Genomic DNA, 26,277 nt, shown 5'->3' with positions numbered 1-26,277 from the left:
AATAATAATAATAATAATAATAATAATATTCATAACAATGAGCTCTGGGAATAATTAATGACCTACTTTCTTTCAGGAAATGTTGTCACATTTAAAGGAGCCAAACGCAACTTCTACATCGTGCCCATCAGAAGACCGTACTAATTAGACTGAAACAGCTCCATGAAATACATGTTTCAATTGCAAGACGCATAAGTACACACTGACGTGTAGGGCATATAGGAAACAGAGTACATACAACAGCACAACTTGGTCTACAGTATTCTCAGCCTGGTCTATAACTGTTTTCGTTTGGATTTTTTGGATTGGTATCTCTCTCTTTCGCTCTGTCTCTCTTGGGCTCTACATCGACAGGAGTAAAATCGAATAGGTGCGACCCAAGAGCCATGCACTGTAAGAGAACAAGAAACTCTGGGAAGAGCTAACCGTATACTTTCCTTTCATTGTAACTTTAGTACCTGATACAGCAAGTGGAAAGAAAATTTTAGTACGTATGCGTAAAGAAGTCAATAAAGAATTCAAACGGGGAGGCTGCAGTGCTGGAATTACCGATTGCTGTGATTCATGCGGTGCACCGTTGATATGGTCTCAGGTGGCATGATATGCATACCAATTCTCAGAATGATCGGTTCAGATATTCGAGTAATTGTAAGGGCATTACCCCAACAATTTGAGAGACTATATTTTGGACTATATTTGGTCTCTTTCCAAAAACAGAGATACCATGTATGCGACCAGAAGACGAGGAAAATGGCGTAAGAAGATGCTGGATGACCTTGGGGACAGAAGAGGATGTCTTTATTTGAAGGAGAAAGCTCTAGAGCGCATTAAGTGGAGGAATTGTTTTGGAAGTGACTATGGACCTGTCGTATGACAGATTACTGATGAATGAATGAATTTTGGTATTAATGATAACAGGGATTTGTCATGTACGCCACTGGCATGGCCTCAGATGGCATCATATTATATACCAAGTTTCATGAAGATTGATACAGGCGTTCAAGCAATATTAAGGGTTTACCTCAGAGATCTGAGACTGTAATGTTGGTATTGCTGATGGAATGGAATTATGAAATGCACCGTTGAGACCGGTTCTGGTGGCAAGGTATACGGTCCAAGCTTCATGGAGACTGGTACAGACGTTCAAGCAATGTAAAGTTTTTTGTCTCAGAAATTTGAGAGCCTGTAATATTGGTGTTACTGGTGGAAAGAAATTATGAAATGCAACGCTGAGACCGGCTCTGGTGGCATTACATACATACCAGGTTGAATAAAAATCGGTTAGGCATTTAAGGAACATTTAAGGAAATCCACAACCTCTTAAATTGTCGAGGTAATAACCTTAATATTACCTGCATGCCAGAATCAGTCTTCATGAAAACTGGTATGTACATATCATGCCAACTGAGGCCATGTCAACGGCGTACCGCATAAATCACATCAATCTGTAATAATAGCGCTGTAGCCTCCCAAACTGTATTGTTTTCTTGACTTCATTATGCATACATGCTAAAGTTTTCTTTCTACTTATCGTATCGGACAGTATAGNAAATTGTCGAGGTAAACACCTTAATATTACCTGCATGCCAGAATCAATCTTCATGAAAATTGGTATGTACATATCATGCCATCTGAGGCCATGTCAACGGCGTACCGCATAAATCACATCAATCGGTAATATTAACGCTGTAGCCTCCCAAACTGTATTGTTTTCTTGACTTCATTATGCATACATACTAAAGTTTTCTTTCTACTTATCGTATCGGACAGTATAGAGTTACAGTGAAAGGAAAGTAGGAGATTAGTTCTTCCCAGAACTTCTTGTTATAACGGTGTGATCAGTTTCAGAAACCTACCCACAGAATCTTTGGCTATAACCCACTTTTCTGTGCAGAGACATCGTCATATTTTTAAAATGTTCTCTTCATGCTGCACTCTCTAAATTTCAGACTCCAACTTTAGAGTCTAAAGTGACAAACTTCTGAGCCTCACTGTAATCCTAGCCTAGCTGCAACTGTTTCTGTCAGCAAGCATAACTGACAAAGCATTATAGGCCCATAGCAGACAGTAAAGATCTTCTGTTCTTATTTTTTTGTTTCTTCTTTGTTTTCTGTGTAGACGTGTAATGTTGTTAGTAAGAAAATTGGGCATACCAATTCTGCTTGACTAACCATGCAAGGATGAAACTCAAATTCCATTCCGGACATTCTTGGGCGAACAGACAAGCAACGGGAATCCAACTCGTGCGTAATTAATTGTAAATGGAAAAAAAATGGGAAGAAAAGAAAAAGTTGCATACAATGAAACCTTTCATTTTCTTCAACGATAGATTCTATAAAAGTTTAAACAATCACTAAAAATGTCGCGCGTCTTGCCTAAATCATTCAAAACTTTATCATATCTCACTATCGGTGTCGTTAGTCTAGATGGAACACGTGACTGACTGCTTGGTTATTTGAGGCGCGTATGATTCGTAGTTCTGTGTGAGACGAGATGGTCAGCATCATTGGTGAATGGAGAGGGATTTGCGAAGAAATTGACTTGGCCTATCAGAAGGTACTACTAAGTTAGTTGGGATTTACCAGGAAAAAAATGAAGGAAATCAAAATTAGAATTTGAAAACTGTATGTGGTTCCGGGTTCAAATCCCGATGAGGTCATTGGATTTTTTTCAATTGACCTAATCCTTCCAGCCGCACTATAGCCCTGGGGTTCACTCAGCCTCTAACAGAAATGAGTACCAGGAATTAAATAAATAATTTTCCTGGGGAGTAAAGCGCGACCGGTGCGTAAGGCTGACAACCTTACCGCCATCTTTGAGCCGATTGTTTAGATAATGTGGGACCCTCAACATCTCACAACCCCGTGGGCCTTCACGGCCTGCTACAGGGATAGCTTTACTTATTATCATTATTAATATGTGGTTCCTCTACAGAGATTTGAAGTGAACACTTTCCAGTTCTCTACTCCACAGTTTCCAGACTAGATGTGGGGCCCACCCAACGGGTACCGGAGGCTCTTTCCAGGGAGCAAGGCGGCAAGAGCGTGTAGCTGACCACTCATCTCAATTCAGTGACCCCGTATGTATTCATGGCGTAGTGCTTAATTAACTAATTTATTAAAACAGGGACAAAGTTATCTTCTCTACATTTTATAATTAGGCGTTACAAATCCTGTTTTGTTATAACAATAAAGGTAAAATGTAAAGCTATCCCTGTAACAAGCAGTGAATGCCCATAGTGTTGTGAGAAGTCGAGGTGCCCACATTTTCTAGATAATTGGCTACAGACGTACGCCCCGGCCGCCCTTTACCCCCAGGAAGATTTCTAGTACGCATTTCTATTAGAGGCTCAGTCGACAATACCCAACATGTTCAAGGCACGAAGTATAGCGGTCAGTTTGCTTACGCAAAGAGCATCTTGCCCGGACTGGGCGGTTCTTGGAACAAATTCAAGGGCAAGAATTTTCGTGAGACTTCAGTCTCTCATGGCGGTTACTACCCAGAATACAGCAAGCTTAAAGATCTTTCGTGTTTAGCCCAAATCCCGAGCCTGGCTAACAAACTACATGGCATGTTGGGATCTTCCTTGAGCAGTAGAGAGTTACTAAGTGTTCAGGATAATTCCTGTTTTGCAGGAATGTAGGTCTGTCATTGGATCCTGTCCTGAGCCACTTAAATGAGTTTCTTCAAAAGTTGATTACAGTGACTGGGCAGACAAAAATGTATGTAAGTTTCGACCCCTCGAACACTGGAATGGTGGTTTCGGATACCGTTCGTGGCTCAGAACTACATATGTCCACGTCATTTCTGTGTCTGTTTTCCTGTATAGCTAGAATTGCAATGGGACAATAGCCGTTCAACGAATCCTACGTATTATTTATAAGATATATTTATGTAAATTAATTTTAAATTGGAAAAGAAGAGAGAATCAAGACTGCAATGACTAAATAAATATCTTCGCAATCAACATACAGGAGATCAATTTTAATATAATCTCCCATGTGATCCTAGATCTCTCATGTGTTCTGTTTCCTTGAGTTTCGCCAACAAGAAAATGTGTACGTAGTTTGTTGCTCTAATGGGTGCTACATGTCTCGCCCATTTTTCTAGACAATACAGTGCTTTAAATAAACACCTTGCGTGGCTAAACAACCACAGAAGCAATCAATAATTACTTTCCGCCCACTTCTATGTTACTGAAATCATACTTATATATACATCGTCACTATAAGTCTTGTGGAGTATTAAATAAGTCTACCGTAGCAAAATTTGTCATACAATTCCCAAATATGAAGTTCATTACAAGTTATTGCCTGAATTCTTTACTTATTATTGTTAAATATCGACTGATGTTGAAACGAATGCGCTGTATAACATTATTCTATCACGCCAAAGCAACTGATGCAACTACAAAGTGTGCATTTAAGTGCTCTCTCTATTGGTGAGGTTTGTTTACAGGGCTGTTGTTTAGCAGCGCTCTGACCATCCACGTCACAATATATATGTAAGCCTAATCGCAAGTATTACACAACCTCCAATATTCGTATTTCTGATTAACTGGAACAGACCGATGGCCTAATAATTACATTTGTTAAGTTCGTGGCACCGGTCACGGTAGCCGAGCGGTCTAAGGCATGTACTGTCTTCACTCGCTTGGAAACCGGGATCGTGGGTTCGAATCCCACTCAGGGCATGGATGTTATTTTGTGTGTGCGTTTTTCTGTGTTTATGTACAGGTAGAGGCCTTGCGACGAGCTGATCACCCGCCCAAGGAGTCCTGCCGAATGTGTAAGATCTAGAAAAACTGAAGTGAACGGAGAAGTTCATGGAGGTAGGCCTAGGCCCACTGGGGCTGTAGTGCCAAGGTAAAAAAAAAATTCGGGGCAAAAGTCGGGGAGGAAGACAGAAAAAATGTATTTGCGATAATGTAAGGAAAATTGGTAACAGTGCGACGGTGAAAGAGCGATATGAAGACCAACGCCTCGTTGACGATCACGAAAATCTTAACAGGTGAAGAGTATAGCTGATCGCAGAATGCCCTCAGGTTAGTAATTTAACAAAGCTATATCTACTGCCATGTCCAGTGATTGAGACTAACTCATTCCAAAGGAACCATCAGATTAGTTCTCACCACTGCCTGAAGAGGCAACGGAACTAGCTTCTGAAGTGTTTTTATTATGAAGCCTAGACGGCGGACAGTGCTCAGATAAAACTTTCTACTGTCACACTTTTTATAATATAACAGGTTAGCTCATAATTAACGCATCGGTCTTTTATTTGGTAGGTATATGGTTGGAGTCTCAGCCAAGAAACCGATATTCAGACTGTTTTCTGTGTCTTCCTCAGTTATATAACGCACGTTTCGTATTTTGTTTTCAATAGCTCTACAGCCCCTTTGGGCCCTGGCCACTGATTTTCAGTTTCATGATGGCCACGCCATAGCTCAAGCGGTTAGTCGCTTGCTTCCTACCGCGGCAGCCCGGATTCGATCCCGGGTCTGGTCAAGTGGGATTTGTGGTGGACAAAGTGGCACAAAGCTTCTACCTAAATAAACAAACAAACAAACAAAATAAACACATACACATACCAAATATCCATGCCTTGTGTGGGATTGAGAACCCATGGTCTCGACTTCCGAGCATGCGAAGACAATACATGCCTTAGACCGCTGGGCTACCGTGATCGGCACGTTCCGTAATAGTATCTTGTAATGGGCCACGACCACTTGATCTATGCATCTTTTCTTATTGGACGTAAAGTAACTTCAACAGCTGAAACTGCTTCATCAAATGGTCTACGAATCAAGGTTAAAACCAAGTAAAAGTAAAAGTAAGTAAAGGTATCCCTGTAACAGGCCGTGGAGTCCCATAGGGTTGTGAGATGTTGAGGTTCCCACATTTTCTAGACAACCAGCTCATTTTACTTGTAAAACCAAGGAGATATTAAATAATGGATACGTAAACTGGACGTAACTAAGCCAGGCTTAGCGTTATGAACCACCTGTTCTGTCTATACAGGAATCCTCGTTAACTCACTAAAAAATTAATATGTCTCCAGTATTTTCCGAATTTGAAACATGAGTTGAGCGGACATTTGAATTTAGCAACCCTACATCAACTTAGTACTTTTTTTCTAGCGGTGCAAATGTCATGATCACATGCTGACTTCACAACAAAGCAGACTTCTCTCTCCCATTGAAACTAAGCAATAACAATTTGTAAGCTTCAATATAAAAGACAACTCCTCCTCCTTCCTCTGGCAGTCAGTTATTTCCAGAGGAAGAAAAAAGAAGACGCACAACAACTGCAGTGAATGGCGTGGCGGCTTTTTCCTTTGACAAGTGAAGCGAGTCGAAATGTCACCACGAAGAGAAGGACATCTGGCGTACAGAGGCCGGAACTATGCGTCGAGGAAGCGTGAAGACAACGAGAACTACAGATCGAGACGAATGAAGGGGCGAGAAGAGCCGGAGGGGTGGAAATGAATAATGAGTGAGGAGTCGAGTTGCGAAGGAAGAATACATATTGAGGGCCGAAGGGTACTCTAGTAAATTAATGAATGAACAGTCGGTTAATCCTCTGGGCAGAGATCACTGGCAGGACTTTGTTAACAAAGTTTTACCTTCGGGTTCCATAAAAGATGGGGATTTCTTGAGTAGCTGAAGGACTATGAACATCTTAAGAAGGATTACGTTTCACAGAATTAGTTATATTATGTTAATCACGTGGGAAATCGACGTTTTCTTGTAAAACTCTGAGTACGTCAGTACGGTTTCATATTTACGTTTTTAACTTCGAGGACACTTCTGCTAGAGACTATTGCTGGACTACGTAGTATCTGTAGTAACTTTCTTAGGCCATTTAATGGAACTTCCTCCACTGCACTGCGTATGGGTGATTTAAAAGACGGGGGTTTGAACTGGATGGTTGAATTTATTGCTCACTCCTGTACAATCACTCGTAATCATAATAAATTCCAATAACTCACAATAAATATACAGTCGAACCCTTCTTCCTTGACTGACTAGGACTCACTCAATTCTGACTGGACTCTTTCCATTCTGATCTAACTGGAGCCAGAGTCACTCACTTTTACAGCCTCGGAGCGGACTCCATACGTCCACTGCCGAACAGTGGGCGTATACTGGTATCACGTATTGTTGTAGACTTTACCTAGCAAAGGGCTGTTATCCAAAAGAGGTATCCGCCGGAAGGTGTCTATGGAGCCGTTGCCTAGCAATGGGTCTTTACCTCACAATTTAACGCACTGAATTGAGGCATGAGAGTTAATGATGGATTGGAAAAAATGTGAAAGAAGTGGTTGTGATTGTTTTAAGTGACGTTCCGTCATTTTCTTAGAAAAACTAACAAAAACCATGAAAATTCTTGGTCATGTTAGCAGATCTGATCTGCGAATTGAGGACATACTTTCCCGCCACCTCCCCCCCCCCCAAATCAGGATCAGGACATCTAACTACTCAACTGGGACTTCCTATAACTACAAAAAATTAAGCTTTATATTTCCTAGAGCTGTCCATAGATTTATACATACTCGTATTTGTCTACCAAGTAGCTGATTAAATTGTTCGCAAACATACTCCACAAAAAAAGTGATTTACGATTCCATACAAGCAAAGGAGCCGTTAGTGGGGTCAAGGTACTGAATAACTTCAAATTTATTATTCTACAAATTTCACACTTTAGTTTGGTGTTTGTGCCGTGATGTTCCGTAAAAGAGAATCACATTTTAGTGTCAACTTAACAGCTGCTGTACTCTACAGTTCCGAGTATGCACGTTTGCAACCTGAAATCTATGCTTCGAACATCCGCGGGCTGCTTATCCTTTCCTGTTCGCCAGCTTCTACTTCATTGCTGACATTGAAAACAGCTGGAATGTGAATTCAGCATTATTGCCGATCCCTGTAGCTGAGGTTTTCAGCTGAGTCACGTCACAATCGCGAGGTTGCGTTCCGTTAGGGGCATGATTCGCGTGTTCCTGCCTGTCTGCATCGCGTGTAGCATAGCATACAGGAAGCAGCGCAGCGCTGGGCTGATCTCAGTTCACCCGTACTCAAATTCGATTTAAAATAAGAGACGAATATCTGAGAGAGTAAAAAGGTCATTAGGAAGATATTAATAAACTGCAATAAATAAAATATAAATATGTCCTTGTCCTTAATTAGTTAAACACTATGCCATGGATATATATGAAGGAGTGGATGTATAGCTCCACCTTTCTTGACCTTGGCACTAGATGGTGGTGAGTGGTCAGCTTCACGCCCTTGCCACTTTATCCCAGGGGAAAGAGTTTCCGGCACCCATTGGGTAGAAGGCTGGGTGAGCCCCAGAATCAGTCTTGACGTTATGGAGAAGAGACAAACTTTGCACTGCCGGGAATCGAACACGGGCCTTCCAGCCCGTCGTTATCCAAACTGAGCCCCTCCCCTTTAGATTTTATTATATGTATAAATTCTAATTTTTAAAATTTCCGTGCCTTTCAACCAAAATCCTTCCCAACTCCTGTCATTACTGACGGAAGTTTGGCATATTAAAAACGTTACCACAGATGCATCAGACCTGGTTAGGTCCGGAAGGTGTCTTAGGCTTGACGAATCTTGAAAGGCACGTAGGATCTTGATACTTAAACCCCGAAATTTACAAGATTCGGAACGGGCTCGTCTATCTGCAGATTTTAAAGCTCACACACAGACGTCTTAGATGCGTAAAAAAAACCTCCGTGGTTTTAGTCCGCAAGCGAACTATACCGACCGAGCGACCACCGCTTGTCAGCGAAGTTAATGCCAAAATTTAGCGGATAGAGGGTGTCGCGTGGTCAGCGCAAGGAATCCCCACTGTCGTTAATTTCGGTTTTCTAGACCGGAGCCGCTATTTCCTTGACATAGCTACAAAATTATCCTCGCGAGGCTAAGTTGACCCCGTTCCAGACCCACCATTTCTCAGAAAGACTGGTAGCGCCGGGTATCGAACCCGGACCTCTGGATCTGTAGCCAGGAACTCTGACCACTATACCACAGATGCAGTCGTCTTAGATCTGTCAAGACGAACAAATAAGACCCAAGATTTTACTCTATGGCTTTATGAACTGCAAAATGTAAAACGTACCTTATCATACCAATTTTCCTATTGTACATAGGCATGTGCTCATTACCATTCATTTTGATTTTAATTTTTAACATTGAAGTCCTCAAAAGCAGCGATATATCGTTGTTTACATGGAACCAATGATGTTGTTGGAAAGAAACTAAACTGAGGTCAGAATGGGTTGACAAATTTCCTAACTCCTTGAGAGTTTGACGATGGCGACCACTTAAAAAGATTGAATATGTATCTGAGTGTCTGAGACAAATGTTGTTTCATTACAATGCGGTTAGGTTTGATATTTGTTCACTGTTTGAGATTCATACACTAAGTTTTGTAAGTCAGCTTTCATTATGTCTTCAGGTGAGTGGTTGTTATTGCAATTTATTGATATAAGAGTGTATTGGGGTTAGCGTACAAGTTGGGTATGTCTTATTTGAATTTTGTGCATAGATTTCCACTGTTGTCACTACTATCCAATATAAAACAACAAAATTAATGAGAAGTAAGGCTACGAGATGATATGGGACGAACTTTAATGATACTGCCATTTGTTTTCAAACTATACGAGGGGGGACCCAAAAATAACCGGAAACGACCTGTTGCGCGCGCATGCTTTGTAGTTACGAGTTGTGCTGCTAGGTGGTGTTAGCTGGGGGTCTCCCGCGAATGTTAGTGAGCTGGCGTCAGTCTGAGTTAAGTGGTTTGTCTGTGGTGCTCTGTTGTGTGCGTTCCTGTTTCAACCCTTTGGCGATTAGTGAGATGGCCGACCAGAAGGAACAAAGAGTGTGCGTGAAATTGATGAAGATCGTCGAAAGACCATTGACCAACTTTCTGAGGAAACGAACATCTCATGGAGCATGGTCCAGCGAATTTTAGCCGAAGGTTTGCACATGAGACGGGTGTCTGCAAAATTTGTTCCTCGCTTGCTCGGAGATGACCAAAGAGAAAACCGCGTGAATGTTTGCCGCGACTTGAAGAGTGAAGTGCAGTTTTCCCTAACAGAAAGCAAAATTTCACGCACACGTACACTATCACGATATATAGTGGCCTTCTGCACAGCAATTTACTTAACCATACAAATAACAGATAAATCTGTCAGTGCTAAATTATTGTGGTTATGCTATACCACTAGGGGCACGCGGTAGCGTAGTTAGTTGAGACACTATGCTACAAGCCGGAAAGTGGCGGGTTCGATTCCCGATGAGGCCATTGGATTTTTCAATTGACCTGAGCCTTCCAGGCGTTCTATGACCCTGGGGCGACTCAGCCTCTAACAGAAATGAGTATCAGGAATCTTCCTGAGAGTAAGGGGCGTCCGGCGCATAAGAGTGACCTCACCGACATTTGTGAGCCGACTGTCCGGAAGAGCATCGACGTCTCACAACCCTATGGGCTTCCACGGCCTGTTACAGGAATAGCTTTACCTTTATACTATACCACTACATGGTCCGATCTCGTTATGTCTTCATCAGGTGGATTCAGATTAAATAAGTATGAAGTCACTGAATTGCAAGTCAACGTTAAAATGAACTCCTATAAAAAGGATCAATGTCAGACATAAGGATATTTGGTATACTTTAGTATTAAACTGTTCTTTATTGCTAGTGGGGTGGGACTAAGTCCCTTGTACTGCGGCCACTTCTGGCCTATTGTACCAGCCCCAGATGATAGGTGAGGGTGATTGTGGAGCAATTGGTGAAATGAAGATTGGCAGGGGAAACCGAAGAACTCGGAAAAACCTGCCCCAGCCCCACTTTTCCACCACAAATCCCACTTGACCAGACCGGGGATCGAACCCCGGAAGTCGCGGTGGGAAGCCAGCGACTAACCGCTTGAGCTATGGCGCGGCCTAGTATGAAATAATTGAAACTCGTTTAAATTAAGGATAAGGTTATGTGTGGTTTCGTGGCAATATTATTAGTGTATCGTGGTGAGTATTTTGCATTGTTTAATGCGTGTGTTTCGTCAGCACTGTCTTCTATCGGTGGTTCTTAAGGAAGACAGCGGATGTTTGTGTTATACATACAAGCACTTCCCTGCAACTACTTGAAAAATTTCAACTATACTCAAGAGATTGGAATGTCACAATTTGGTAACCAGTATTAGAACATTACTACAGTACTGTTGGTCGGTAATGTATAGAAACACTTCAGGAATAGGACTAAAGTTTCCCTTGTGCCTTAGCAGGTTGCCAGGGAATCGTAAATGGTGTACGGATATTAAGCTCCAAGTACAGTTCGATCCCGGGTCTGGTCAAGTGGGATTTGTGGTGGATAAAGTGGCGCTGGGGCAGGTTTTCCCCGAGTTCTTCGGTTTCCCCTACCATTCTTCATTCCACCAATTGCTCCACAATCACCCTCACCTATTATCTGGAGCTGGTACAATAGGCCAGAAGTGGCCGCAGTAAAAGGACTTAGCACAAGCATTAAGAAAAAAAGCTCCACGTATGCTGGAACTGAGAATTAGATTAAAGTGAATGGTTAGCTTCATACTCCGGCCATTTCATCCCCAATAATCACCGATAAGGAATTATGCAGAGCCAAGAGCAGTCCTGGATATTATGAAGAGGAGTGCATGGTGTATTAGCCATTCACTTTGCTGACTGAGCCATCCCAGCTCACAGCTGTCACTGTACTCCAAGCAAACAAAGCGATATTAACTGCGTAACACGGCAACTTTCAGATTAACTGCAAACTCATGTTAATGTCTACTAAATTATGATGAGCCTGTGTTCATAGTCCGACCGGAAAACAGAGTAGAGTTGTTTTTACTAACCTCACAGCTATTACGAATGTTCTGCAACTTCTTACGTGACTTGATGAGAGAAAATGATTCCCTGTCGTTAGCTTCCTGTCCGCCAGACCACCCCTGTACCCTTGATAATAAGACGGTAACAGAATTCATCACCTTCAGTATGGCAAGAAGTCTGGTAAGAAAGAAGCTAATGGACAAGTGACAGGTGTGAGGCCGGAGGACAGGCAGTTATGACCGTACCCGAGATTCAGACCAGTCCGAAAGTTTCAGTGAAACTAATGTTGATTTTAAGGTTGCGAGATGACTTGCGTTTCAACGGAACTGTTCTTGTTTCTGAATTACACCCCGAGTCTCGGCTGCATACTTCTACTAGTGGTACCGAAGGAACTACGCCTTGAAGGCGTATGGGAGTGGATGTATAGATCCATATTTTCTTGACCTTGGCACTAGCTGGAGGTGAATGGTCAGCTTCACGCCCCTGCCGCTGTACCCCCGGGGAAAGAGCCCCCGGTACCCATTAGATAGGAGACCAGGTAGGCCCCACAGCCGGTTTGGAAGAGTGAAGCAGAGAAAATTGTTGACCCTACCAGGATTCGAACTCCGACCTCTATGTCGTCCAGCCCGTAGCCAGTAGCTATACTGACTACGCTACCCCGGCTCCTAATATTACTGTTGTGGCAGATATTAAACACGTGCGCTGCTGAATCTGCAGAACCGGTTCCCAAGTACGGTGAATGCCTTTGAAGATAGGCGGTTAGAATAGGTAAGTTTAGTTATGACCTTGAAGTTCACATCACGAAAACAATGGTGGGATATGAGTAAATTTAATGGTAGTTTTGGTGAAGACCACGGAAATATTTCAAAATTAGTGTCATAGTAAATGAATTTGGGTCACAAAAGATTTCTCAAAATTATTATTATTATCATCATCATCATCATCATCATCGTCGTCGTCGGTAACACTTATTTCCAACACAAAGGTGAGACCACAAAATACGAACCCGGGCCGCCGCGGTGGGAAGCCAGAGACTAACCGCTTGAGCTATGGCGCGGCCTAGCGCATGCTCAGGTGAACCTCACAGCAATACGCCCACACTGTCTCCTTATCTTATATCTGATTATACCTACATACACTGGCTTTTATAAAAATGGAATTCTTAGGTTCTCTATCAACTAGAAACACAATTTATTATCGAACGATGAACTGTAACATTATTTTATTGACTTCAGAGAGATGTGGAATAAAATGGCCGTGACATATTTCATAGTATTCTGTCTCATCAATATCCTGGAAGGATATTCGAAAGTATGTTTTACATTTAATCATTAGGCCAATGGAATATCACTCTTAGGGATATATAAAGTAATGCTGTTATTAATATCTGAATTTCTCGTAGGGAACCAAACATATTTGGAAGTGTTTGATACAGATCTTTGTATGACTAAGGGTTCTCACAGCGGTGGTTATAAGAGTTACATTTTCTTGGATAAAAAACCAGGTAGTTTGCTGAAATTCAACAGACGTTTCGGAGGAACATGTCGCATCCATCTCGAGGGTCGAAGAAGAAGCCTAATATGAAGCTACATTGATATATTGGGTTTCTGGACTTTATCCATCGTCCTGGTTTTTAAGATAACTAATAAAAACACGACGTTTCGGAAACTGGATCTGTTTCCGTCCTCAGGTGAAGGAAAACACTTATTCTGTTGGGTCCGTTAGAAAGAGCTAGCCTCAGTCACTTCACCTGAGGACGGAAACAGATCCAGTTTCCGAAACGTCGTGTTTTATTAGTTATCTTAAAAACCAGGACGATGGATAAAGTCCAAAAACCCAATATATCAGTGTGTTATACACCATCGTCAGAATCCTATAGTAACTACATGAAGCTACATGCTTCATGCTAGTTTCTTGCTTGACTTTTCATCGGCCTTGAAGATGGGAGTGACATGTTCTCTCTGAAGCGCGATTAACTTTCAACGGACTACATGGCCTTATATCCCAAAATATGGAACTATTCTTCATGTCTTTGTCCGATACACTAATTACGCAGTTCTCATGACATTTCATCAAGTGGTCGAAGTCAGATACAATATCCAATGCAATTTGACAGGAAGATTTTGTGTCAGTGGTATTCAATTCACCTCACTGGCCTAACATGTAAACCAAGTTATGCATACGTCATTCTGTACAGACTGGAACATTTTTTTTTGTTTAAACCGACATTCATTAAGGTTCAAATTTTGATATCTAATGTAGAATAATGTAAACATAACTCACGTCTACTAGACTCACAACTGTAATCAACAGAATATATTCCGACAAGTCCACATCAACGACCAATATTTTAGCTCCAAGCTATCTATCATATATCGATTTTGTTCTGTCGAATCGTAATATAGGCATATGCGTTGAAAAAAAAAGGCATATTGGACTACTGGCAGAAGTTGACTTACGAATCATAGTCTGGAACAGCAACAGACTTCGAAACCAACGGCTAATGTTCTCCAAAAATATCGATAATCAAAACCACGTTCATTTACAATGAAAAAAAGTAAAAATATCCCTGTAACAGGCCGTGGAGGCCCATAGGGTTGTGAGATGTTGAGGTTCCCACATTTTCTAGAAAATCGGCTCATAGATGTCGGTGAGGTTGTCTGCCTTACGCGCCGGCCGCCCTTTACCCCCAATAACATTCCAAGAATATTCCTGGTACTCATTTCTGTTAGAGGCTGAGTCGACCCCAGGGCCATAGTGCGGCTGGAAGGATTAGGTAAATTGAAATAAAATCCAATGACCTCATCGGGATTCGAACCCGCGACCTTCCGGCTTGTAGCACAGTGCGTCAACAAACTACGCTACCGCGTGCCCCCCCCCCCATTGAAATAAGTCTGCATAATTAACGGGTCCATTCAGCCTCGTGATGATAATTGTGAGCTGTTTCAAGGAAATAGCGGCTCCGGTCTAGAAAACCGAAATTAACGGCCGTGGGCATTCGTTGTGCTGACCACGCGACACTCTTTATTTGCTAAAGTTGTCACTAACTTCGCCGACAAGCGGTGGTCGCTCGGTCGGTATAATTCGCTTGCGGACTAAAAGCCACGGATTATTTGTTTTAATTAACATTCGAATATATATCAGATTAGATAATAAAATACTGTCACCATTTCTGAACAACATCCGCCGCTACACAACTGAGGAAGCGGCATTGCAAATCTTTTTTCTTCGAAACTTCGAAACGATAATATCACCCGATCATGTACTCTACAGTTACCTGTTTCCTTTCCTCTCCCAAAGTTGCCTGAAAGCGCGATCGACTAATCCAAATGGCCCACGGTTGTTACAGGAAATGAAGCCCCACATAAGAGCCAGTGGCCGAGGTTGTGTTGCCCCATGAGCACGATAGAAGGGACGTTGGGAGACCGCGGCGAATCGGGCGCCTTAGGCACTTAGTGGTTGTCAGGGTTTGAACGTAACGAATCGTACTGATTTGTTACAAGGTGGCGGTGCAAAGCTGAGCAGCTCACTGGTTTAGTAAAACAGGGTGTACCAAAAGTCGGGAAGCATCAAATCTTCGGACAAATATCCATTATTTCACAAAACCAGGTTAATTTAATCCACGAATTTCCCAACGAATGACCCTACGCCTGGCACAGTACGAGGTGCTACTCTCCAGTCCCTTAGATCAGACAAGGCGTTTTATCAACTGCGTAGGTTATATACAACGCTGACCGCCTGGATGATTATAAATGAAAGTGGTTATGAAATGTATGGAAACTAACATGACTTATTTTAATGTAGAATTTTAGGATTTGTCTTGAGGACCTGTGCGACACCACAGGAAACCTTGGTCAAGACATGAGGTCTTCGCGTGCGACTCCAGTCTGCAATCTTCCCGAACATGAAATGATGTTAACAGCCACGTAATTTCCGTACATATAAATCATTAATGTCAAATCCTAGCAGTTTCGGACCTCTACAAACGCGGAGAAGTGTTTAAGATACCTGAACATATACGAAAACTAAGCTGTAAATTAACTAGGTCTATTTTAGTGACACTGACGCTAGTCTACACAGAGACTATGAAGAAAGTGCAATTTAGTTAAGAAAAATGTTTTTACGCAGATGCCAATACTAACACGCAGAGTGCAGCGATGTTATTCATGTAGGGTCTATCTCTAAAAGTGGCATAAGCCCAAAATAGCTATGATCACTTACGTAGGTACATTGTTTTCCAAAACAAATGACACGATTAAACAGAATGACCGAATCGCGTGTTATTTAAAATAAGGTATGAACTGCAGGTTCTGAACGGAACGTGAGATGAGCATGAGCCTGTCGAGAAGGATTAGGAAACACAGCATCTGTGGGCAGCCATATGTTGAGGCGCACTGAAGCCCTGACTCAGTCAAGAACGAAATTTTTTCTTTTACATCTGTAGCAGACTTTGGAGCGAGGGTATATAAGGGCATAACATCTGTTATAAGGCCTGTTGAATTTCATAGACAAGGGTAGGGACTTAATCAGTACGAAGGAACTTTTATACAAAAAAATGTTTCAGGTGTTTGTTTTAGTGTCTCTTACGTAAAACTTTGAATGGAAGGCGAAGGATCCAAACACCGGATTTTTCAAAAGCAACTCAAACACTTAATGTTTAAAATGTTCGGTAATTTCAAGCAAGAAGTGGATAATGATGAGCGAGAACATGCCGTTCCCAGTTCCTAAGAGTACATTAACGACGCACTTGTTGTCGAGAGAGTGAAGGGAACAACTAGCAGCATCGTGACCTTGTAACTCTGGGTCTGCGCAACAATGCGTCACTCGCCTGCCGTATTCAGTGGCACTTACTTTAAACAACTCTATAGTTAATTACTCTAATTTTTATTCAGGAACTGTTTACCGTCACGTGAAATGGCAAAATGATTATGTAAATTAATATAAAACAATGGCGAGGAAGAAGTCGTCAGCTATTATAAGTTTCGACTGTGACAAAACAGAATCATTCAGATAGACTATATATCCCGCTCGAGATACGAATATGGTACCTTTTCAGTGCAAGCTCACTGCTTTTACTTTTAGCTGTTCTGCATGACAGTAAAGTGGGAACGGATTACAGAGTCCAGAACAGCGCTCGAACTATAATTAAATTTCTTTATAAGATTCCAGTTTCTCGTCTCAATGTAAGGGGACATCACTCTCTCCTGAGGTTGATGTCATTTCCTTTCAGCTTCAATGCCGATGAAGATTCAAGGAATTTGGATATCTGAAAGAAGATAAAAACGATTTTCCGAAGAAACAAGCTGGACACGACGTTTGCTAGAGAAAGAGATTTAAAATTAAAAAAAATATATATNAGAAGGTTCCTGGTACTCATTTCTGTTAGAGGCTGAGTCGAACGCAGGGCCATAGTGCGGCTGGAAGGATCAGGTCAATTGAAAAAATCCACTTCATCGGGACTTGAACACGCGACCTCCCGACTTGTAGCATAGTACCTCAAACAACTACGCTACCGCGTGCCCCAGAGATTTAAAGTAGGCCCACATAATATAAGGTCTATTCCGGCCCCCTGAACCAGAACCTCTCTCAAATGGTTGGAAATTTATTGCCGGTTTATCTATATGGACAGATAGTATTCTTAAAAAATTTAAAACTGGAAAACAAGAGAAGTAGCTCAAATCTTAATAAAGGTACTCGTAAATATATTTCTTCTTCATGTTTTAATCGATTTAAAATATGAATTTCGAAGAATAATTATTTGCGAATTTGTAAATTGTTTTAGAAATATGTGTACTCGTATAAGACAGGCTACATGAAAATTTCATCCCAGCTTTTCTTGCGGCAAATGCAGAGCATACTTCTTACATCACATGGAAAACCAGTGCTGTCCGAGGCATTCCGCTTCAGAGTTTCGGAAATTTGTTGACGTCTGCCTGGTAGGAATCCTCAAACGAGCGATCGGACGCCGTGATCACTAAACGTAAAGGACATATCGCGTTCAATGAGTAATGAAATGGTGATTACGAGCGATACGTTCGAAGGACGCTGAAGGGAGCTTCACGTTACTCCCCCTTCACTGGATTGGCGATACTAGAAGTACTACTACTACCCGTTTGTAGATCCGTGAAACGCCGATCACAGTGGCCGCGCGGCCTAAGGCATGAACCATCTTCATCCGCTCGAAAATTGGAATCCTGAGTTCGAATCCCACTCCAGGCATGGATGTCTGTGTGAGTTTATTCTGTGTTTGTAGGCAGCAGCCTTGAGACCTACTGATCCCCTTTCCAAGGAATCCTACCTACTCTGTACGGATTAAGAAACTGAAAAACTGCCAGGGTCCACAAGGGCTGTAGAACCACATACAGAATGAGAGATAGGTAGGTATATAGATAGCTAGATAGATCCGTCAACCAGAGTCGGATTCAGTAGTGGGCAAACCTACTGTAGTGAAGACTACAAACTCTTCAGTCATCCACCTCTGCTACCATCTTCAATGCTTATTCACTCATCTATATCATGCTAAACAGGCCAGTTTTCCTTTCCGTTCAAGATCGCTCTGCCATTTTCGTGGCAGAGGAACCGAAGTGTCTCACTGTAGAGTTTCATTTTTTTATTGATTACTGGGCACCACAAATTCGTGATTGAAATACCACATTATATCTCACTGGTACAGAGAGGGGAGCTAGACACTATAAAATACATTTGACAACTGCTACTGACATGTTCATTTTACAGAATATGATAAATTACCATCACAACAAATGATTTCCTATTATATAAATGTTTTTATAACAAAGAAGAAACGTCTAAAAATGTGCCAATCCCTTCTCTATTATTATGTATGACGTCAAAGAAACAGATAAACCAATAAACCAAAGGGCTGGATATTTTAACTACGATGTATCAACAGATACCTTCTATCCACACAGTGCTATTCACCTAAGAACATATATTCATACAGGGTTCTTTCAGATTGGCTTATAAATATTACCAAGCTGGGCGTGTGTCTGTGTGTCCCCTTAATATCTTGAATATGATTTGGTCTACTGACCTTCAGCAGTTTAAGTTCACTATGGTGCAGAAATTGGTCCGTAATCTGACGATTCAACACGGCTGTTGTGTAAAGTGTCAAAGTTGGCACAGCAACAGAAAAACTCAAAGCAGAGTCCTGCAAATTTGTAGGATAATAGACCTCTTAAAGTTCTGAAAGGGCCGCGCCATAGCTCAAGCGGTTAGTCGCTGCCTTCCCACCTCGGCGGCCCGGGTTCGATCCCGGGTCTGGTCAAGTGGGATTTGTGGTGGACAAAGTGGTGCTAGGGCAGGTTTTCTCCGAATACTTCGGTCTCCTCTGCCAATCTTCATTTCACCAATTGCTCCACAATCACCCTCACCTATCATCTGGGGCTGGTACAATAGGCCAGAAGTGGCTGCAGTACAAGGGACTTAGTCCCACACCACTACCAATAAAAAAAATAAAGTTCTGAATTCCTTTCGTTCAAATAACTTTGTTCGAAAACGGACAGCATGGTAACAACATAGTTGTGTTCTAGAGATGATAAAAATAAGCGAAGAAGATCTGCAGGTATGTGGTATGGGAGACAATAAACATGGCTCAAAATATTTTACAAAATATTCTGTATGGTTTTAAATTAACGGCCGTGGGGATTCGTTGCGCTGGCCACGCGACACCCTCTATCCGCTAAAGTTGGCACTAACTTCGCCGAGAAGCGGTGGTCGATCGGTCGGTATAATTCGCTTGCGGACTAAAACCACTGAGTTTATTTGTTCTGTATGGTTCGCTATGATGAGAATTAAGATGGCGAAGGCGCGAACTGCTGACGTTATGTTCACTATTAATAATCTACAGCGTCACTGTACCTACGCACATGAAACTGTTTCATACTATATTTTCACATTTGTGCCGAAAGGTAGAAACAAGGACAGCAGACCAGCATGTGGACACAGTATTAAAAAAATAAAATCAGCGTTCAATGACGTTGAGTTTTGCGAGACCTAGCCTACTTATTAACCGTTATCATCAATCTTTGCAGGGGCAAAAATTCGACTCTATTTGAGAGGAAGTCGTAATAACATTTTCGATCTTTCGAAAGTACATTAAATACGTCTTAAACTCAGTTGGAATGTGAACATACGTTTCAACGAAGATAATTATCGTCACTCGAAAGGTCCATCGAGAGAACCACCAGACCAGTTACCTTATTCAATCATAGTCTCTATCAAATGCACCTTGTAGTAAATTGTAGGAACCGATAATCCACAAACTACAAAGTAATTTCTTACTGGAAAGCGCTTCAAATATCTGCTGCGTAGAAAGCCCCAGAGACCTTCCTGACATGGACGATGGGAAGCTCCTAATAAAATTTTAATATTATAAAATGTTTTCTCCCTACAGGATGAACAACACGCATATTACAGCACACTACCAATATCCAAAAGGAAAACACATAGTTTTGACGAGGCCTATACGTACCAGTTGGTTGCATCCTATATCGTGTGTAATCCTCTGAATATATAACTACTGAAAGCTGAAGTGAATGTAATTAGGCTAATTAGAAGGTTTGATTACCTTACTATATCATTCTATTATGACAGCCTAGGAGGTTTAATAGGATATTTATTTCCTCAAAACTTAACGTGACAGGCTATTTAAAAGTCAGAATTCAGCATAAAACACAACGCTACATGTAGTGGCCGTGTCACTCACCGGTCCGCCGCCAGCGCCTAGCCTGGTGTAGCGGCGTAACCTCAGCCGGCGAGTCAACACAGAGAGAATTTTGGAGATGTGTTTGCGGCACGCGGGCGGTAAACAGCGGCAGCCTGGAGCTGGTCTCCCACTGTTGCTAGTAGTGACGACTGCCTTCCTGCTGGTGGTACCAGGTTCGAGACCAGAGTCTTTAACCGCACTACTGCGTATCTTACTGCCGTGACCTCTTCTGGGTCCAGCCAGACTGACAATGTTAAGTGTCACTTTGATACCAAATACCTGGAAGTCAAGAAACGGGACAAAGTCATTCAAATGTTATTCTTAGCACAATTTAAAACTATTAGTACCTACATATCTGGTAACATGTCTCAAAGGGACAGATAAGAAACTAAAATCTTGATTGTAAGAAAAGGTAAAACTATCCCTTTAACAGGCCGTGGAGGCCCAAAGGGTTGTGAGACGTCGAGGCTCCAACATTATCTAAATAATCGGCTCTCAGATGGCAGTGAGGTTGTTAGCCTTACGCGCCGGCTTCTCTACCCCACGAAGATTCCTGGTACTCAATTCTGTAGACCTCAGGACCATGGTGCGGCAGAGGAGTAGGGAGGGGGGGGGGAAGAAAAAAGAAATCCAATGACTTAACCGGGAATCGAACCCACGACTTTCCGACTTGTAGCATAGTGCCTCAACCAACTAAGCTACCGCATGCCCACAAAGTAGTGGATCTGGAACGGGGTCCACTCAGGTTCGTGAGGATAATTGAGGAGGTACTTAAATGGAAAAGTAGCGGCTCCGGTATAGAAAACCGAAATCAATGACCGCGGGGATTCGTTGCGCTGACAATGCGACACCCTCTATCCGCTAAAGTTGGCACCGACTTGGTCGACAAGCGGCGGTCGCTCGGTCGGTATAGTTCGCTTGCGGAATACAGGCCACGGAGTTAAGTGATACATAAACAAATGTCACATTCCGCATCTTTTATTAGCTAGGCCTGGAATAAGGTAGAAGCAAAGAAGCTGTTTGAAATTTGATATGAAAGGTTTAGGGTCATTCATATTATTTATATTTGATAGCCAGCAGCGTGATTATCTACAAGGAATTTTATGAAGTTCTGTTCGCACTATCGATTTATTGCATGAATTTTCTCGAACAAGAAATAAAAGCAATAACAACAACAACAACAACAACAACAACAACAACAACAACAACAACAACAACAACAACAACAACAACAACAACAACAACAACAACAACAACAACAACAACAACAACAACAACAACAACAACAACAACAACAACAACAACAAAGGAAAGAGCAAAAACAAAACAAAAACAGGTGCTTATACACATGTAGTTTTTTGCTTATTTTTTCCTCTTCATATTTTGTTCCAATTGTTTTTTTTTATATCACGCCTCTGCAGCACAACGTAGATTTCTAAAATCAGTCACATAAGATTATAAATTTCAGCCGCAAGTTTCGAATTTTTGCAACTTATACAAATGTAAACTTCTTCACTCTTTGTGCCACGCATCTCAATTTTTTATGAATATCATTTAAATGGTTATGAATTTTTATGAAGACACTCTATGGAAACCTTTAATTGTTATTGAAATTAATTTATCAAAATCCGAGATGCAGAGGAAGAAAACAAGAACAGAAAGCATGAATAAAGAACTATGGAAATAAAATGAGGATTGCAACTTATTCACCTTTCTCATACTTAACTTTGAATCGTATAAAAGACTTTTCTAGTTGCCAAGCCTAAGAATAAATTCTTAAAACAAACTGCATGTCAGTTTTGGTAACTGTAAAAAGCAATTTACGGCTAAATGTGTTAAAAATGTGCAACTAAAGTTTAAATCGCCGGTCACGGTAGCCGAGCGGTCTAAGGTATGTACTGTCTTCGCTCGCTTGGAAACCGGGATCGTGAGTTCGAATCCCACTCAGGGCATGGATGTCTAGTTTGTGTGTGGGTTTTTCTGTGTTTGAATACAGGTAGAGGCCTTGCGACGAGCTGATCACCCGCCCAAGGAGACCTACCGAATGTGTAAGATCTAGAAAAACCGAAGTGAACGGAGAAGTTCATGGAGGTAGGCCTAGGCCCACTGGGGCTGTAGTGCCAAGGAAAAAAAAGTTTAAATCAAACACAGCAGTAAGAGATCAAATATAAGCGAGCATTTAATGTATTTCAAATGACTCGTGTAGTGTTTCTGTTAGATACATGTAGCCTTTCAATAAATCATTCTACTATAAATACGCTCGTGCTGCACAGAGTCACCTTACGAGTATTTATTATATACCCGTGGCACAGAAATAAGTGCCACGTCAATTTTTTTGACCGCAAAGTTCTTTTGAATTGTGCTGATTTACTAAACGCGTCGCAAAACTGCGAGATTGTTCAAAGTGGAAGAGTTTCGGCATTAAGACACAGGAATTACCAAATTAATGTCGTTTACATGTTCTAAGAACAACTCCCATTAAATCAAACCAATTATATTCACCAAACACCAGACTCTAACGTTAGTTATCAGTCGAAAATTTATTAACTACGTTTGCATAAGAGTAGACAATTTAATAAACACATGTAATCTGTAATTAGCCATGACCGGAAATTTATTCAATTAAGGTAATATATCAGTATGTGTAAAACTGAGAGTTATTAGCAAAAAGTTAATGTTATATAGAGAATTTATATAAATAAAATAATTTTAAGTAGTAAAAATATATTTCGCCGGTCACGATAGTCGAGTGGTCTAAGGCATGTACTGGCTTCGCTCACTTGGAAACCGGGATCGTGGGTTCGAATCCTACTCAGGGTATGGATGTTTAGTTTGTGTGTGTGTGCGATTTTCTATGTTTGTGTACAGGTAGAGGCCTTGCGACGAGCTGATCACCCGCCCAAGGAGCCCTACCGAATGTGTAAGGTCTAGAAAAACCGAGGTGAACGGAGAAGTTCATGGAGGTAGGTCTAGGCCCACTGGGGCTGTAGTGCCAAGGGGAAAGAAAATAATATATTTCAGTAGCCACCATTCATACCATGAATGTGAATATTTTGAATCCACGTACGGAAACTTCATAGTTCGTAACATCAGTAAATAAAATAATTGTAGCTCTTAAAAGATTTTAAGCAGCACAGTTAATTCAATTGAATTCTTTATTATTATTCAATTCAAACCTTTATTATTTATGTGCCGAGTCAATAGCTACAAGGCCAATTACAGACACGGCACAGTGTAGATACATGTAATTACATTATGGACAAGCACAACATAAAATCAAAAACTAATTGAATGTAAGCACTGGAGTAAAGACTCATTAATGCAGAAAAGTAAGCAAGCAAACAAACAAAATAATAATACAAATTTCATTAACACAAATCTAAGTTGCTATTCAGAATTGAGAAATGTAAAGTATAAATATTTAGAAACAACGATAATAGTTATAATAATAACTCAATCAACATAAATCCAATCTATCATTTAGGAGAAGTGAGAAAATTAAAATATATACAATTAGTATTTTTATTAGAATAACAATGGCAACAATAAAATATCAAATAATAATAATAATAATAATAATAATAAAGGGCCATAAACGTGCATACCTACAAGAAAACTTTTAATTTCAATACAGAATGCATTTACATATACCTGGGAAATGCACAAGCACAGTCCACGAGCATTAATTGTAATAACCAATAAGCTTCCGTCGTGATATTTTGCTATTAATTAATTAATTTTAGTAACATAAGTATGAGAGGTCTAATATAATGCGATTGTTCGTTAACGACTAACGATTAATTTAATTTCTAAGAGTGCACCTAGAACCTACTCCTGAAATTTAGAATAAATTTTAAATGAAAAATATTCTTTTCCAGCATACGCATATATTTAGAGATGTCCACAATGAAATAATTTCAGTTGTATAATTATAATCACAATTCCATTGAACTGTAACTTCAGTAGGCAATATTCTACTAGTAAAGCAATGTATGGGCAGAGAAAATACTACTGATTAAAAATCTCCGTGTCTGAAACAGGTTTGCTTTATAATAAACTACTGAAATATTTTCGCTTCAATTAATACTACTGCTCAATTCTACAGTTAAATTTGATCAATCTCCAAGCTCTTAAAATGAATTTTGCACCAAAAGGAGCAGGTTCGTAGAAACACTATTTGTAAAGTTGTAGCACAATACTACAGTAAAGCGACATTCATTTGCCTGATTACTGAAACCTCGTGCGTACGGCGTGGAGCGATGCCCGACTGCTGCGATGTCCTCAGCTACCACGAACTTCACGCGGCACGGCTGTCCACGTTATTGAAAGCACCGAGCAACATGTCGGTTGGGTTGCCTACCTCGCGGGGGGCAGGCGCACTGTACGCGAGGAACTTAGACGGCATGCGCGCACAGAACTCCACTCGGTTGTCGTTATCAAGTTACTTTATTCGCTTTACCATAGAATCGAATAAAGCTGGCGAAGTTGGTGGTGGTGGTGGGTGCTGCATTTTATAGAGGGGACTGCTTGTTTTATATATCTAGAAGAGTCGGCAGGGTGAAGAAGGGTACCGACAAGCAGTTCAGAGATATCAGAACAAATCTTCCCTCATAAACACGCGAAATTTTACTGAGTAGTTAACTTGTATTTAAGCTTATCATTTAATATTTTAAATACATTTTATATTTATACCGTCAATGTCTTTAAATATTGCCTAACGCGTACATTTTAAAACACTGGTATATTAATGCATGTTCCTGCATATCAAACCACTTCCAGACGTGTAAATTCTTACTCAAAACATGTTTCGGCTGTACAGATAAACAGAAGCGCCAGAGATGTAACAGTAAACTTCGTTTTCTGCAATTTTCCCTCGTTGCTTATGGACTATGACGTGAATTAAAATATTAGTTTTAATTTACGAATCATTTCAAATTCATTCAACGACGCTGTTAGTAGCTCGGACCATGTAGAGTCGATTCAGATATCGAAATATCGAAGTGGGTGTCAAAGCACATAATAAAAACACTTAAATATACAACACTCCACTGGGTCTTAAGAAATTAAATTAAGTGATTTTATGGCCAGGGCCTTGAAAAGTTTCTCCAGAAATGAAAATCAAAAGATTTTATTATAAAATGAAGCAGTAAGATCAATAAAAAAACAAACTCGTGGTTTAAGTTCGCAAGCGAACTATACCGACCGAGCGACCGCCGCTTGTCGGCGAAGTTAGTGCCAATAGTAAGACTCCCACTTGTGAGAGGTGTCAGGAAGAAAATAAAACAGCCACACACGTCTTGTGTGAATGTGAGGCCCTAACTTATTTAAAATTACGTCACTTGGGTCAATATTTTATGGAACCAAGTGACTATTTTGACGCCACCACGTACAAAATCCTACGCTTCATTCGAAGCGCAGGATTGCTGAGGGGATAATCAGAAGGGGAGGCACAATAGATCACTGTAGGTCGCGGTGCAAGGGCCGAGAAGGCTCACCCCTTATAAATTCATTCATTCATAGTGTCAACCTTATCGGATAGAGGGTGTCGCGTGGTCAGCGCAACGAATCCTCACGGCCGTTAATTTGGGTTTTCTAGACCGCTATTTCCTTGAAATAGCTCCTCACTTATCATCACGAGGCTTAGTGGAGCCCGTTCCAGACCCACTACTTCTCAGAAAAAATCTGGTAGCGCCGGGAATCGA

The 26,277-nt window shown here is 41.1% G+C and overlaps 1 protein-coding gene across 1 annotated transcript in view; it reads right to left on the bottom strand.

The window, feature by feature from the left end:
* LOC111875451 overlaps positions 1 to 25,085 on the bottom strand; it is a 300,676-nt gene extending 275,591 nt beyond the window's left edge. Inside the window, exons 1-3 of the mRNA XM_033755819.1 lie at positions 25,035 to 25,085; positions 24,799 to 24,885; positions 20,576 to 20,854 (exon numbers count right to left, since the gene is read on the bottom strand). Coding sequence (XP_033611710.1) covers positions 20,576 to 20,854; positions 24,799 to 24,885; positions 25,035 to 25,085 — 417 coding nt within the window. The remainder of the gene's footprint in view (positions 1 to 20,575; positions 20,855 to 24,798; positions 24,886 to 25,034) is intronic.
* Between the last annotated feature and the right edge of the window lie 1,192 nt (positions 25,086 to 26,277).

Source organism: Cryptotermes secundus, unplaced genomic scaffold, assembly GCF_002891405.2.
Source record: "Cryptotermes secundus unplaced genomic scaffold, Csec_1.0 scaffold304, whole genome shotgun sequence".
NCBI lineage: Eukaryota > Metazoa > Arthropoda > Insecta > Blattodea > Kalotermitidae > Cryptotermes > Cryptotermes secundus.
This window is presented reverse-complemented; position numbering and strand designations above follow the sequence as displayed.